The 14,890-nt window shown below is 51.0% G+C and overlaps 1 protein-coding gene and 1 non-coding gene across 2 annotated transcripts; both read right to left on the bottom strand.

Annotated features, from left to right (window-relative positions):
- Window positions 1-5,256: 5,256 nt before the first annotated feature.
- Window positions 5,257-5,338, bottom strand: Trnas-cga (transfer RNA serine (anticodon CGA)). Its single transcript has one exon. It is a non-coding gene; the product is annotated as a tRNA-Ser (tRNA).
- Window positions 5,339-7,891: 2,553 nt separating this feature from the next.
- On the bottom strand, window positions 7,892-14,545 carry LOC128279053 (uncharacterized). The gene is made up of 2 exons (XM_053017774.1): window positions 14,403-14,545; window positions 7,892-11,561 (listed from the first exon to the last, which is right to left on the bottom strand). Exons 1-2 carry the CDS (start codon window positions 14,543-14,545, stop codon window positions 8,009-8,011), a joined length of 3,696 nt encoding a protein of 1,231 aa, XP_052873734.1. The 3' UTR covers window positions 7,892-8,008.
- Between the last annotated feature and the right edge of the window lie 345 nt (window positions 14,546-14,890).

Genomic DNA, 14,890 nt, shown 5'->3' with positions numbered 1-14,890 from the left:
GTTTGCCAATGGCACTGTGGACATCGGTATCGGTTCCGCTTCGGGGACCGCAGTACCGGGAAATCCAATCAACGGTACAAGATTAATTAGTGACAGCATTTGCTGGTCCGCAAGCTTGGGCTGGTACGGAGCTCGTTTACCTACTGACATTCTCCCATCGGCCGCACGCTCCGAGCAATTAATAGTAATCCAGTCAATCGTGGGTTTTGATGAACCGATCTACGCGGAAGACTAAAATGTACTCCGGCTGACGGTCGACTGAAGCACTTGGCACGGGACCATCAATCATGCTGGTGGGACGCTAAAACTATCCAAAATTAAACAGAAAACAACGTATAACAGAGGAGTGATAATCTGTTTAATTTGTTTAACTTAGGATCGCACCTAGGCGAGACACTTCTTCAGTAAAATGTAGCTGGTTGTCACAATTCCACAACTTTCGCCTTACGAAACATAATTTTAAACAAACAGCAAACTGTAAGAAAGCATATATTTCATTTCAGAATGACTTATTTTTATGGCCTTTAGCTCATCTGTAAAAACGATGAAGGAAACTGCTGAGAACCACCCGGTCCGACGGAAACCTACAGAAAGTTACTCCATAAAGTGCAACTACGAAGCGCATCTGTGCAGGAGTTAAGTGCACAAGAAAAAGGGACTCTTCTATCGCTAATAAGTGCATCCAGGAGCGTTTACCCCCGCTGATAGAGCAGTCGGCAACGCTCTTCGCTGTCAGCGCAGCTGGCCGTGGTTCGAATCCCGGGATCGGTTGTAACTCAACCGGCCATGGTTTCGATTCCCGATACCGGCGTGACAGGGGGGTTGGCGCGGGGCTAACAATCCCGTCCGTAAAAATTAAATGTTACAGAAGAACATCAGAGATTAACATTGTCTCTGGTGCCAGGCCAAGACTGCTCAGCGGTTGTAGCGCCAAAAGAAGAAGAAGAAGAAGAAGAAGGAGCGTAATACTTTAAATACTACTTTCAAGGGCTTTCAGAAAACATTTAAAGCATTAGTATTAAAACAGGAATAAAAAAGTTGTTTCAACATTAATACAGTTATTTAGACATTTGCGATGTTTTAGAATTACGGACCAAAATCATTTCAAAAGTTTCGTTGATAATAACCACTCCGCGAACGAAACCTGTAAAGGCGTTAAAAGCTTTCTGTCAGAACTGCGGGAACCTTTACCGGTTTTCCGTCAAACTTTCCCGAGTGCCCAAATCTCGAAGAAAATTAAACAAAACAGGCATGAACCCACCCACCGGAAAGTTCGGTTACAGCGCCGTTGGTTAGGTAATTAAATCAAATGCCAAAGTCACTTTCACTCCCGCGAGGGTCAACCCGGTGGACGAACAGCACACCAAAACGGAACGCCCGTCGCATAAAAAGGAAACGCCCCGGTTGGAAAGCTAATCCTGCGCCACCAACGCTCGAAACTCGGTTGCGAAACATAAAGCACATCGTCCGGGTCGTCCGAGCAACGGTGCACTTTAATGAGGTCCGGTTCGGTGATGCCGTGACCCGGGGGGGCCGTGGTGGGCTTCATCCACCGTACTCCATCAAAGGCTTCACCTGATTCCCCCGTACTCCGATCCGAGAGCCATCTGGTAGCCTGATGGGACGGAGACTCCACGGAAAGTCCAGCCGTCCGCCGGGACGCCGCTCCTAGAGTTTCCATTTATCTTTGGCCCGGTCCGGCACCCAAAGCATGTTTTATGGTTATGCACCACGGTCACATGCTGGTCACCTGGCCACTGGCGGGACGACCGTGTTGGCTCCGATAGGACGTAAAATGTGGTGTGCCACCCACCGGTCTCTGGGGCTTTGGGGCGCAGACCCCGACAGTGCTAAAGCGGGCGAAAAATGTTTATGCTCAGCACCGCGCATTTGTCCGGCACACGGCGCTCCGGATGAAAGAAGTCTCGGGTGGATCCGGACGAAATGTGCCAGTATCTCGCGCGTGTGTACATTTCACACCATTTTACTTCACGCTACAGCAGTATGTGCATAACATTGTTTATTGGAGCGCATCGGACACAATGTTTAATGTGACTACATTATCGCCATGCGGATGTGCAAGGCGACTACTGTTGTCACTGTTTCGTATGCGAATGAATGATGTGGATTAATAAATGCGATGCCTCTATACAAATTTATCACGTTGGAAATAGAAACATATCACTGCTTAAGCAGGATAACATTTTCTTTCCAGGTTTAGAATTACAAAAGGAGAATCACAAGTGACGCTTAAGGGGGCTTTTCCACACACAAAATGCGGTCTGCATTAAACTATGTTCAATAAATCTAAAAAATGCCGATTTTTTTTATATCGAGAGCCTCGAATTGAGACGATTTTCGCCTGATCGACTTCGGACCAGCTACCGGATTAGTTTTGTAAACATAAATTCATGATCAGTATAAAACGGCAATGTGTAGAAAGTCTTAAACAAGTATTCAAATTTGTCCACGTCCCCGAAACACCTGAACCCAGGTCCCTGTAAAACACAAAAAATACCTGTGTACGTTCGATTCGATCGGTCAATAAGGGCACGATTCGACAACGCACAACGGAGCTCCGGATCGGAAATGGTGCCGAAACTGGCGGTGACGAAACCGTTTCCGGCGGATCCGCGACTGGACACCCGTTTTTCGTTTTTTCACAGTGATTCGTTCAAATGCTCGGTGCATGGCACGGGCGCACCGCATTTTGTTAACCCGATCCCCATTGTCCCGGTGGCCGCATTACGGTTGGACACGGTCGGCAGGATTTTACACGAAGCCAGCGCACTGCATACTAATGAGGGTCCTGCTGCGGAACGCATTTTTCAATTGTCGCAGCGCAATTGTTGCAGCGTCGCGAGGACGTGACGTAAAAAACTAACGATTTGTTCCGAAACCCCCGGGCCACGCTTTTCGGACTTAAAGCCGTTCCGCACGGAGCGCACGGAGCCCGCTTACGGGCTCCTCTAACTCCGGATATTCGAACATCCATTCCGTGCGCCATTTGTAAACATCAAAGCGGTTCAAAGGCACCAAGCGACCGATAATTTCCGAACAAGGGGTTGGCCCAACCCACTCTATCGGGGCCATCAGTAAACGCATCAATTAATTATAATCGCAATTGATAGCGACCAATTGCCATAATTATCGTAGGCATTAGTGCCTTGTCACGGCCAGTATACGGCCTGCGGACACACCTAAATATGCACACAAACACGCACGCACGCACACACACCTTGTGCGGCGGCCGTTTCACACTCTAATCCATCTCCTTCGGTGTGCAATTTATTGGTGCCGAATGCGGAGCACGGAAATGCAAATTTCACCACCAATGTAAACAGCCCGACCGGCCACAGGCAATGGGCGGGGGCATGGGCCACTAAACAAAATTAAGCTCACCAATAAATAGACATACAAACGCATGCCACAAACAGCCGACCGCTTGGTAGCTGGCGTGCGGTAGCCTGGATATCTGCTCGTCAATCAGCTTCGGTATCTTTCGGTTGCTAAATTGTTTTCCATTTGTTTTTCCGTGTTTTCCCAATGATGATATTTCGAATCGCGCTAAACGCTGACGCTAAACACTTGGCTTCGCATTCGTTCCGGTTTTTTTTTTCATGGGCGTCCCTCGGCAAAACCGAAACCAAACTCAATTCAAAAGGATTTAATGAGCTTGAAAACAATCCCGAAACCGATACCGCAAACCCCATTCACATTCGGGGCCCTAGGCCACGGCCCAACGTTCGAAGGAATGTTGCGAACACTTTTCACATCTCGTTTCGGTAGGCTGTGCTTTTAAAATTTGGAAAAGTTCGCAAAAGTTTCGGGTTCTCGGGAAGCAAAACAAAAAACCGACGAAACATTCACATCATTTGTTTTCGCTTTTTTATGTTTTCCCCTCTGTCTCACTAGATCCTGTCTGCACCGCACCGCACCACCCGCAGGACCCCGCAAAAGGCAATCCGAGCCATTCGTGGGACCGTTGGGTCGTAAACTGCAGACTGAACTTCCGGCTTCGGAGCGAAACGGGATAAGAAGGGCCCGCGTACCGGTCGACACCGGAAATTAAAACAATAAACAGCTCAACGGTGCCAATCGGAACGCATGTTTGTTTTTTTTTTTGGGTCACTTTACGCTTTTACGATCATTCGTTTCGATCATAGAAATGTTGTTAACCCATGTTTTCGGAATCCTTGCCGAAACAAAGCTTGGCAAGCATTAAACGAAAATGTGTCGAAAAAGTTCGACCAGCTAGACCTGAACAAATTCGCGAAACATGTATAACAAAACAATAGCCCCAACAAGCACGATCAGCTCCCCGATGAAGTGCTAGTTCGCTGCCGGAAAGGGATGTAACCACCTACCTACGTACCAAGAATTAATGTGGCCAGCTCAGTTTGCCTACAAAATCGTTGGATCCCTGCAAACTACATGCGCAGGCAGTACAAATATTGATTCGCTGGAAATAAATATTCCCTGCCGGAAGCGCGGCCACCAGCTGGGGCAAATTAATTGCATTTCAATCCCTTCGCACTTGCGCGTTGTTTTTTTCTTTGCCCGTTCCGGAGAATTTATGTTTCGACCGCACGATGCAGCGAATGGCGAAAATCCGGCGCACGTAGAGAGTTTTATGTGCTTTCGTGCTCCAGTGGCCCAAAAGGTGGCCCACACCGCGGCCCTTACGGCGAGCAGCCATTAACTCCGTTTCCGTCGAGAGAGGTTAAAGATGCAGGTCACAACAGGAACAGGCCGTAGAAGTCGTTGCTGCAAAAATCGAAATCGGAATGCAGCATCAATTTTTGCACCCAATCCGCTTATTACACGGTTTTTTGGGGGACAAATATTTATCGCAAATGCGCACAGCGCAGCTGAAAACAAACAACGCATAAAACGATGGAATCACCGGATACATTGCATTTTTTTATGACGGAAGATTATTTTAACCACATTGTGTATTGTGATATGCAAATTGTTAAATGAGTGTATTGCCCGACAGAAAATTCTCCATTTTATTTTTGATGCCATTTGTATGTAAAGTTTGTAACGTAAAATAGAAAGTGGAATTGCTTCATTAGAGAGGAAAACGTTGAAGTACGAGGGACATCGTCGGTACCATTTTGTTCGCCATGACACCAGGGGCCAAATATGTAGAATTTCAAAGCCAAACGAAGTCAATACGACTCGAAACACCCGTAGAATGATATAGAATGAGCTAAACACACTGTAAAACGATAGAATAAAAGTAAAAAAGTGCGCAGCCGGTAGGATTCGAACCTACGCTCCCAGAGGGAATCTGATTTCGAGTCAGACGCCTTAACCACTCGGCCACGACTGCCATACTTGACGACCCCGGCTGCTAAACACTCGGTCTAAGTAGACCGTTACTAAGTAAATCAATATCAATCAATCAACATTTTTACTATTCAAGATATTTCAACGGCCACTTATTGCGAGAGCATGTTGGGCCGTTTTTTTACTAAAATGATTATGTACATTAAATATGTTAAATATTCCTTGTTAATTTTCCTTTCAACCGTTCGCTGACCTACTGACCGGTTTCGGTTCGATTTTATGTTTCTTTGCGTATGCAGATGCTGGAATTTGGCGACCCAATTTCAGGAGCACGCACACGTAACATTTGTTCAGGCAAACCCTCCCCCCCCCCTCCCTCGTTTCAACAAAACAACCCAAACAACCTTACACGCACTGGTGTTTACAAATTTCCAACTCTCGCAAGCTCCCGAAAGCAATCTTGTTTGGTCTACTTGAAAAAGTTCCGAGCCTCCGAGAACTCAGCCGTAGAGCTCAGCTGTTCGGTTCGCCCAAAACAAAGGGAAAAGTCCAGCACGATCATCAGGACGTCGGACGGGAGAAAGCGTATAATGTATGCGAAATGAAATATTTAAACACTCGACACTCGCTCGACGTCATTGTCTGGCCGGCTCGGCCACGATTCGGTTCAGTTTTAGCGGTCTTCCTTCTCATTTCGGCCGAAGAAAACGCCCGCTGACCCTCGTCAGCAGAAACTTACGAGCTACCAGCAAATGTGTTCACTCTCTTCCCGGGCAGAACCTTGAACCATGGAAACCGGAAGCACCGTGCATGGGCGGCAACAAGGGCGAGAGTTTGAATGAGACCTCGGCGAACGACATTCCCGGAACGTTTCGAGTGCACCGTACCAGATATTCTAAGTTAGCCCACTAAACGGTTCTTATCCTCGCTCGCTGCTGCTCGTTTGCTCTCCGAATGCCCGCCAACTTCAACCTGCAAGCCTTCTACCGGGGGCACCGGTTGTTTAAACTGTTCCATAAATATCAACACAAAACCCTGATGTCAATAATTGCTCAACCCGGCAATGGACCAATCTTAAGAGGCTGAGGCAGCGACCTCGCAGAGCGGGGACTTCGAGTGGTTGGCTGTCTGCTTGCTTTCGCATCATGTCCTGGTCGCTGACAGCAGTGCATCTCAAAGCAGAGAAGAGTTTGAAATTTTCTTTTTAAACATTCCTGAGGTTTGGTTGAATTGAGAGAAATCAAGCAAAAATTTCCGAATCAACAGCGTGATTGCAAGAAGAAAATCATACAAACAAACATAATTAAAATCCTAAACCCAGTCTAACAAGTCTAACAAGCCTAATCAACGATGGGAAATGATTTCTTTAAAAACAAAAATCCTAGCTAGAAAATTGAACCTGCTAAGAACCTCTGATGCCAGTGCACCTCATGAGCGGTCGGAGCAATTACGATTCACGACTCAAACGGGCCCCGACCTGACCGTACAATCCAAATATTCATAAACGTTCCAGGCAGAGCCTGTTTTCCGAATGTATTTCGCAAACACTCCGTTCACCGGTGCACATGCAGGGGGGCACATGCAGGGGGGGGCCCGCAGGGGGGCCACGTGTGCAGAGCCGTGTGCTACCACTTCAGGGGCCATATGTTTGCGCTTCACAAGACATTTTGGGAACCAATTTGCACGGGTTGGCCACAGACTGTGAGCTGAGCAAACAGTACGCATTCGTTCCCCACAAACTGCAATTTTGGGGCAACGCGCATAAATCCTTCTCCTGCGCCGGCAATGTCTCGGTGGACCGTAGTAGAGTTGAATTAAAAATTAAATGCATTTTGAAATTAGGAGTAAAAATTGAGATTTGATGACGAGAGTACGAGTGGCAGTGGCTTGGACCGGGTGGTCTAATTAACATGCAGCCTCCAAGGGGAGCACCGTGCAAACACGACCCAATCCAGCGTCGTTTGAACCCAGCTTAATAATTTACTATCGACCATACACGCAGTTGGTGCGGTCGCATGAACCCGGGCACTGCAAGTCGACTCATTAATAGCCGGTAATCCAGGCCGGTACGGGCCGGTACTGCGGTTCGGTGTTCCACAAACAGCGATAATTTAATTGCATACCGCTATCTAATATTAATATGCATCCCGGGTAATGTGTATCTCGCGGATGTGCCTGGGTTATGTGGATCGAACGCCGCCTTCGGAAACGCAACATACGTGCACCGGAAACAGCTCGCAAGTGATGGATCCATTTAGGGGCCCCGGAAGGCCCAGAAGCCCCAGAAGCCGTGAATCTAAATCCTGTGCACGTGAAAGCCGACAGATCGGTAATCTGGAACGCACAAATAATTCATCAAATTGTAAAATAGCGACCCAAAGCGCACTTCATATTAACTTCGTAAAAGCTTCGTTATAGGGGGGTTGGAATGATCTGGAAAGAAAAGCTCACTTTATTCACTTTTTTACGTATATTTATTAAATCCTAGGTTAAATGGAAAGTCAATATTTACAAACTGGCACTTATTGCATTAGTTCTACTAGTTGGTTACCTGTTCGGTACTCCGGCACACCTCCATGGGAGCTATGCTGCTTTTTAAAAACAAATGATGACCATAGTAGTCTTCAATTCTTCTGACATCGTTCCCGTACACCACACGCGTTTCGATCGCGTCTTCAGACCTAACCCGGTTCGGTGCCGCTGGCGCTTCCTCTTAATCGTCGTTCAGCAACCGCATTCGCACGTTCCGACCGAACAGGCTCCGGTTGTGGTACTCATCGACCGCCCGTGCCGCGTCGTGCCGGCTCAGGAACCGAATCATCGCTTCACCGGTCGGCTTTCCGTTGTCCAGGAACCGGCGGCGAATGTTTTCGAGCGGAAGGTCAAAGTCACGGAAAAATCGCTGCAAGTCTTCCACCGTCGTTTTGTACGCAAGATTCAGCAAACCGACCGCGCACGGTGGCGAAGGTCTCCGATCGTCGTCCGGTGTCCTGCCGTTACTCTCACGACCACCATCGTGCCGGGCGTCGCGTCGGCCACCGCCACCGCCACCACCACCACCACCAGCACCGCCTCTCGGGCCATCCTGCCAGCGCGACGAGGACCCTTTCGTGCCTCGACCCTCGTTGTGCTTTGCGATCGCGTCGAACCGCTGCATCAGATCGGCCACCTGGCCCCGGTCGAGATGGCTGGCGAACACTTTCCGGCGGCCGAGATTCTGCGACGACTTCGATTCGGCGTGCGCGGCCTCACTCGGGGACTCAAACTCGACCAAACACTCGCCCGTCCGGCGATCGTTTTCGTCCCGCACCAACAGCACGTTCCTGGGCCGGAACCCATCCTGCACGAAGAAATCGTACACGTCCTCCTCGGTGACACTGAAGTCGACGTTCCGCAGCAGCAGACAGGTGGTGCGCTGGAACAGCTCACTGCTGTCGTTGCTATTGTTACAGGGGCCGCCAACCCCGGCACCACCAACCGCCGAGGAGCTGCTGTTCTTTCCGCCCGCCCCGCGGCGCCGGGGATCGCGCTGGCTGGGACTCGGGAAGCCGCCTGCGTTCTCACTATCATTGTCCCGGAAATTGTGCCTGGTTTCGCTCGCATCACTCAGCCGCGATTCCTCTCGGAAGTCTCCTAGGTTCGCTCGCAACTCAGGGTCATTCCAGGGTGCCACCATCCCATCACCGGGTGATGCCGTGTGATCCTGCGAGCCGCTCCTCATTCCGCGTTGCTGTTGCTGGTCGTCGTCTTCGGCCCAGCTTCTGCTCCTATCCAATAGCCACGGGGCGGTGCTCTCCAGATATGGTTCGTTAAAAAACTTACTGTCCTGGTCGCTATTGTTGTCGTTCGACGCAGAGTTGGCGGCATCTTGGCCGGTGCTGAACGACGATGGGGGATTGGCGACACGGGATCCACCGTCCCGATTGCCACTGTCACCACTATCCTGGCGGAAATTTGATCCAAACAGGCCCCTCCCTGTCCCCCGACCAGCCGGTTCCATTTGGGGAGGCTCCTGAACTTGACTGTCGCACCGCCGTGCGTCCGTATCAGGCTCGTTGTCATCTGCGGCCGGATTTTCATACTCGTTCTTCGCCACCTCGTAGTCAATTTCGGGGCAGAGCCGCACCGTGACACGCTTGTTGATGATATAGTGCCGATGTTCCTGCTGCCAGGCTTCCCTGGCGTCCTCCTGCCGGTGGAACCGCACGTACCCATCGAGCTGCTTCGGAATGTGATGATTTTTCACGATCAGCACCTCGACGACCGTGAAATCCGAAAACATCTTCATAATATCCTGCTCGGTGGTAAAGGACGGCAGGTTCCACACGAGCAGCGTACTCGTCGGTGGGTGACCTTCGCCCGCTTTGCGGCCACCGTGCTGCTGCTGTCGCTGCCGCTGACCCGTCTGCTGCATGCGCTGCTGATCGTCCTGATCATCATCGATTTCGATCACGTCACCATTATCGTTGCCCCGTCCACCGAACCGGCTCCGACGGAACGATTCGCCACTGCCTCCGCGCTGGTCATCCCACTTTTGCGACGGTTTATCATTCCCGGACGGGCGGTACGAGTCGGTCGCTTGCTCAAACTCCTGATCCGTGATCGATTCTATGTGGAGGGGTGCCCGCCGCAGAATCGCCTTGTCGCGCTGCAGGGCCGCCAGCTTGCCCTCCTTGCGCATGAACTGCAAGTACGCCATGCCCGTCCGCCGGCCGTGCAGATCGTTTATCATCTTGATGCCCTGCGTCGAGATGGGCTGCTGTTTGAAGAAGCGCCGTATGTCACCGTAGCCGATGCTCGTTTCGAGGTTCGTGATGCGCACCGCAAAATCGCTGGTCGGACTCTTGACGCTCTGATAAACGCTGTCCGGGAGCGGAGAAGTGCTGCGGAACGCAACACCATTGTAGACCGGCATCGGTGGCGATATTTTGCCACTGCGGGCCGGGAACACGCCCGGTTGAGCCTGAAAACGTGACCGCTGCTGGTCCATGGCCGTTGAAGTGTGCAGGCCAAAGATCGGTTCACTCTGTTGGTTCGGTACCCCAACACCGTACATTGGTTGTGTCGCCGCATTTCCGGTAAATCCCTGCTCCATAGAACTCCACTGGTTCGGTGAGCGTGAGTCCCCGTAACGGTCACTGAACCGGGACGCACGGACGCGAGTAGAGCGCCCGGGCTCGGTCCGATCACCGTAAGCGTTCGTCGGTTCCCGGCTGTCGTTACGGTCCCGTGATCGCGAATGGCTTCGCTGGTGCCGGCCACGACCAAAGCGATCGCGGCTCGAACTACGGCTGCGACTGTTGCGAAACCGTCGGCTATACTCGCGGCTCGAACTTCGCGAACGGCGATCGCGCGAAGAGGAGCGACTGTGACCGTCCCGTTTGAACGCCCGATCACGGGAGGACGATCGGCGATCGCGGTCGCGAGACGACGAACGGCTCCTCCGTTGCTGATCACGCCGCGGCTCACCCGATGGCGACCGGCTACGGCGGGGCTTGTTCAGCATTTTCCACTGGCTTTCGCCCGTGCCCGTAGCGTACCCATTACGATCGCTGCTCAGCAGTGGCGTCGTGTTGATGCCGGTGGCCACAAGCCCGGACCCCGGAAAGGCACCCGCAGTGTTCCATGGTAGCTCCGTTTTTGCTACACCAGCTGCCAGGGTCGGTTGCTGCTGCTGGTGGCCTCTGTATTCATGCATTGCCGAGAGCCACCCGGCAATGCCGGAACTGTTGGCAGCACTGTTCGCAACGGTGACGGGGCCGGAAGTGCTTGCGGGGCCCGATGAAAGGAACGATAAACCTGGGATCTCCTGATACAACGAGCTTTGCGTTAGTAGTGGACTCACAACGGCCGACCCGGTAGCTGGTGGTGCGATGAGTTCGTTAGTCTGCGCCACGGTCCGCGGTGCACTTTGGCCCAAAAAACCGGCCAAACTGATGACCGGCGGTTGGGGCTTTGACTGCTGGTGCTGTGCTGCGGCCGCCGGTACGCCGTGCGTTAGCGTCGCCGACAACGAAGACAGTGCCGCCGCAGCGACAGCACTGATGGGGTTGGCCGCCATCGCTTTAAAGTTGGGCTGGGCCTTCGGCGGGGTGGCGACGGGTGTAGGGACCACACGACTCAGCTGCATGTAGGCCAGCGCAGCTTTCCGGGCCTGCTCGATCACTTTCTGCATCTCTGCGCGAGAAGAGAGCAGCAGCGATATTGTGACGCCTTTCATCTGGCGCCCATTCAGCGACATCGCCTGTCGGGCATCCTCGTCGGTGCTGTTATGGTTCGCGTGTGTGTGGAAAGATATATTATAAAAAGAAAAGATAACATAAAAAACACACTCTCATGTAAGAAAGCACAGAAACACAGAAAGCAGATCCACCCCGAGGATGATAGAAGTGACGATCAATCGCAAGCCGGCCATTTTTCACTGTCCACGCGGTTTGTTCAAGTCACGCTTAACAAGATCTTTTACTGGATCTTACAAAACTTTTGACTTTATTTTCGTCATACATTTGGATACCACAAAACAGGGATCCTTCACAAGATCCGAACTTACCCGGTACTCCAAGCTACATTCGAAGTGACTCTTCAACTCTTTGTCAAACGATTGTCACTAATCTAATCGCCTTTTTCCTAAGTCGAGAAGTCGTTTCACATTAACTTACGTTTCCTTGCAACGAAAAACGAATATCAACCATCAACAGCTACAATTTGATATGGATTAGACATCCGATAACCAAGCCAACAGTACATGTTTAACACATCCGAGATTTCTTTCTCGAAATACAGATTTTTCCTACTACAAATCGCCTCGCCAATTCATTTTAAAATTGGACCGCCCTTTGGGCACAAGACAACTATTACTTTGTTGTCTATGATTAGACGGGGTTGGCTGGTTCAAATCCTATCGAAAACACGCGAAAATAATAAATAGTTATCAGTGGGTGGCACTTTTGATAGCAATTGACCAAATATAATCATGCTTTGCCCGTTACGGGATGCGGAGTCAAATGATATCAACTATTGCAAGCCACTGCGGCAACAGATTTGACTTTATCGGACTTATGGTTTGGTTTGGCAAACCAAAAAAGGTTTGCGGGGCAATTCGCATTTGGCATTTGCATCGCCTGAGAAAATTTGCTCGAGTCATTGAAAACTAGCGCCTTACAATGGCCGTTGAATAAAACGGTCCTTTCCATTACCGCTCAATGAAGTTGTACTTTTCGCAGATAAAGCTGCTTTCAAACTGCAAATGAAAAGTGCACGCTTATCAACATTTGAAGTAGAATTAACGAATTGAACGGTATTTAAAGATGAATTGGAAACCGTCGCAAGAAATACTGGGAAACGAATTGCAACCTAAATCAAGCATCGCACAATCTCGTGGAATGTATGCTCGCCACATGCACTCACCTTATTATGGACACACGGGGGGAACTGGCAGATGGCACAAAATACTTCTCTTCGACCATGCCGGAATGCCGCTCATAAGGTTTACGTTTCATCGTTAATTATTTGTCCATTTTGGGCTGATATTGGCTTTGCTTAATTGCACGCCATACTATTGCTCTGACTGCAGTTCTACCGCGCATCGTGAATCACTGCCACTTTTTTTACTGTGCGGGGAAAACTCCCGATACGGCCGTGCCGATGATAACAGAGAGGGGGCTAACGGCGCACGGTGGGCCTCTGATGCTGCGGCCTCTCCGAGAAGAAATAATCCAGTTTGCGTATCGGCGCGGGAGCCGATAAAAACCGAAGGAAGGAGAAATACAAACCAACCCAACGCCGCCGCCGACCAGGCAGACAGGCGCAGCCGTCCGGAGATGATCTCTCAACTCGAAGATCCAGTTTGGCGAGCCCATCCATTTCTTCCACGACAAACGGGCTCGTTGCTGTCGCTGTCGGTGTCGTTTTGCTTGCTTCTGCGACTGCGACCATTACCAGATCCCGAACGACGCGCACCCGAATGAACGAACTTGATCGTGAAAGAAAGTACTCACCAGCGAGTGTGCGGGATCATGATCGGATCGGAACGTCTACTCACTACCTCCGGACGGCTTCCCACAGCGGGCACCATATTGGTCACAATCAGCTTTTTGGTGTGCGCGGTCGAACGGCACGGCAAGCACGTGGTCGCGCAGTTTTAACGTAATCGGTCGCTTGTGGCGACCCCAAAGGGATAGGGTAGCGTGTCTTGAGGATGCCGCAGTACGTGTTATAATATTAACTTATCATGCAATTGCACTTCCGACTGGGCGACGCTATTGCGCGAGCGCTTCCGAGTGGGTTTCGCCGTTAGATTCGCTTACCGTCCCCGCTCCCAGCGCAGCACGTGACATAACACGTCGGACATCAGATCCGCGGTTCAACTAATAACTAGTTGGTTCAAGTTATTAGGTCCCGTACCCGGCGATCGGGTGGTGCGGACCTGTGCAGCATGCGACTGGAGCACCAGCGGCACAACCTAGTCTCACCCCGACGATTCAGATTCCGGGAACCGGCGGGGTTTGTTAAAAAATTAACCGGCTACAAAAATACGGTTCACCGGGGGAAACCGGGTTCTCATTAAGAATGACTTTCGCTCAAATGAGGAGCCAGCGCTAAAAAGTGCACGGCAGGCAATATGGCGGGGCATGCAAAACTGTTGCACAGGCCGGTTGCACAACTGCATGCGATCTGCCGGAATTGCTGCGGCTGAATTTGTTGTATAACAAACATTTCCTACTCACCACAGCAGGTTACGCACCGGGGCACAGCGTCCAGAGTGGCGCGTGTGTATCTTCTCCCCAGGCCCTGGACACCAGGAAATAAAGTACGACGACAACCTCGAACTGGACCGGTCGTCCGGCTTGCAATTGACATTGTTTTCTATCATGCACTATCGAAGCTGCAAGGCAACCGTTTCCTGCGGTGCTACGGAAGATCGATGGCAGTTGACGGTAGCATCTTCAGTACGTCCGGCATGAGCGTTTCGTTACCGGCCGGATCTTCCTGAAGAAGTTACCCTACCCACGATCATCGCACGGCCGCCACGAAAATATCACCCTCCAAAACCGGCCACCACCGGGGGATCCACTGTGCGAGCAAAGTAGCTTAAATGCAATACAAACCTGAACGCAATGAACGCGTCGCCCAGCTCACCGCCGACGATATGCACGCCACCATCTGGAATCGCGAGCCCTTGGAAAAAGTTGCGCACATCGGACGCATTCGCCGTCAAGGGCAGGTTCTGCAGGCGAATGATCACACTCATGGTGCCCTTAAAAGCTCACGCGCGCGTGGAGCAACCGGCAGCCGGAGCGGAGTATAGGAGAAGAATTGGGAAGCTGCGAAAGCTGCGCTCGATTTCCTTTTTTCTTTCGACCTATCTCCCGTGCTCCCGTTGTGGTGGCACACACACACACACCAAAACCAAACCTGGCCGAATGCGCAAGTTTCGTTTTCTTTTCGTTTCAAATAAATCGGGGCAGGGTTTGCGGGAGCGCTCGTCGGGCGCTAGTACACACTGTGTCTTCTTGTCTTCAGTATACGGATAATTGAACAAAACTAGTAATGATCTGCCGTGGACTACGAAGCGTTGGTCCGGCGGTCACTGCGG

Source organism: Anopheles cruzii, chromosome 2 (genome assembly GCF_943734635.1).
Source record: "Anopheles cruzii chromosome 2, idAnoCruzAS_RS32_06, whole genome shotgun sequence".
Lineage (NCBI taxonomy): Eukaryota > Metazoa > Arthropoda > Insecta > Diptera > Culicidae > Anopheles > Anopheles cruzii.
This window is presented reverse-complemented; position numbering and strand designations above follow the sequence as displayed.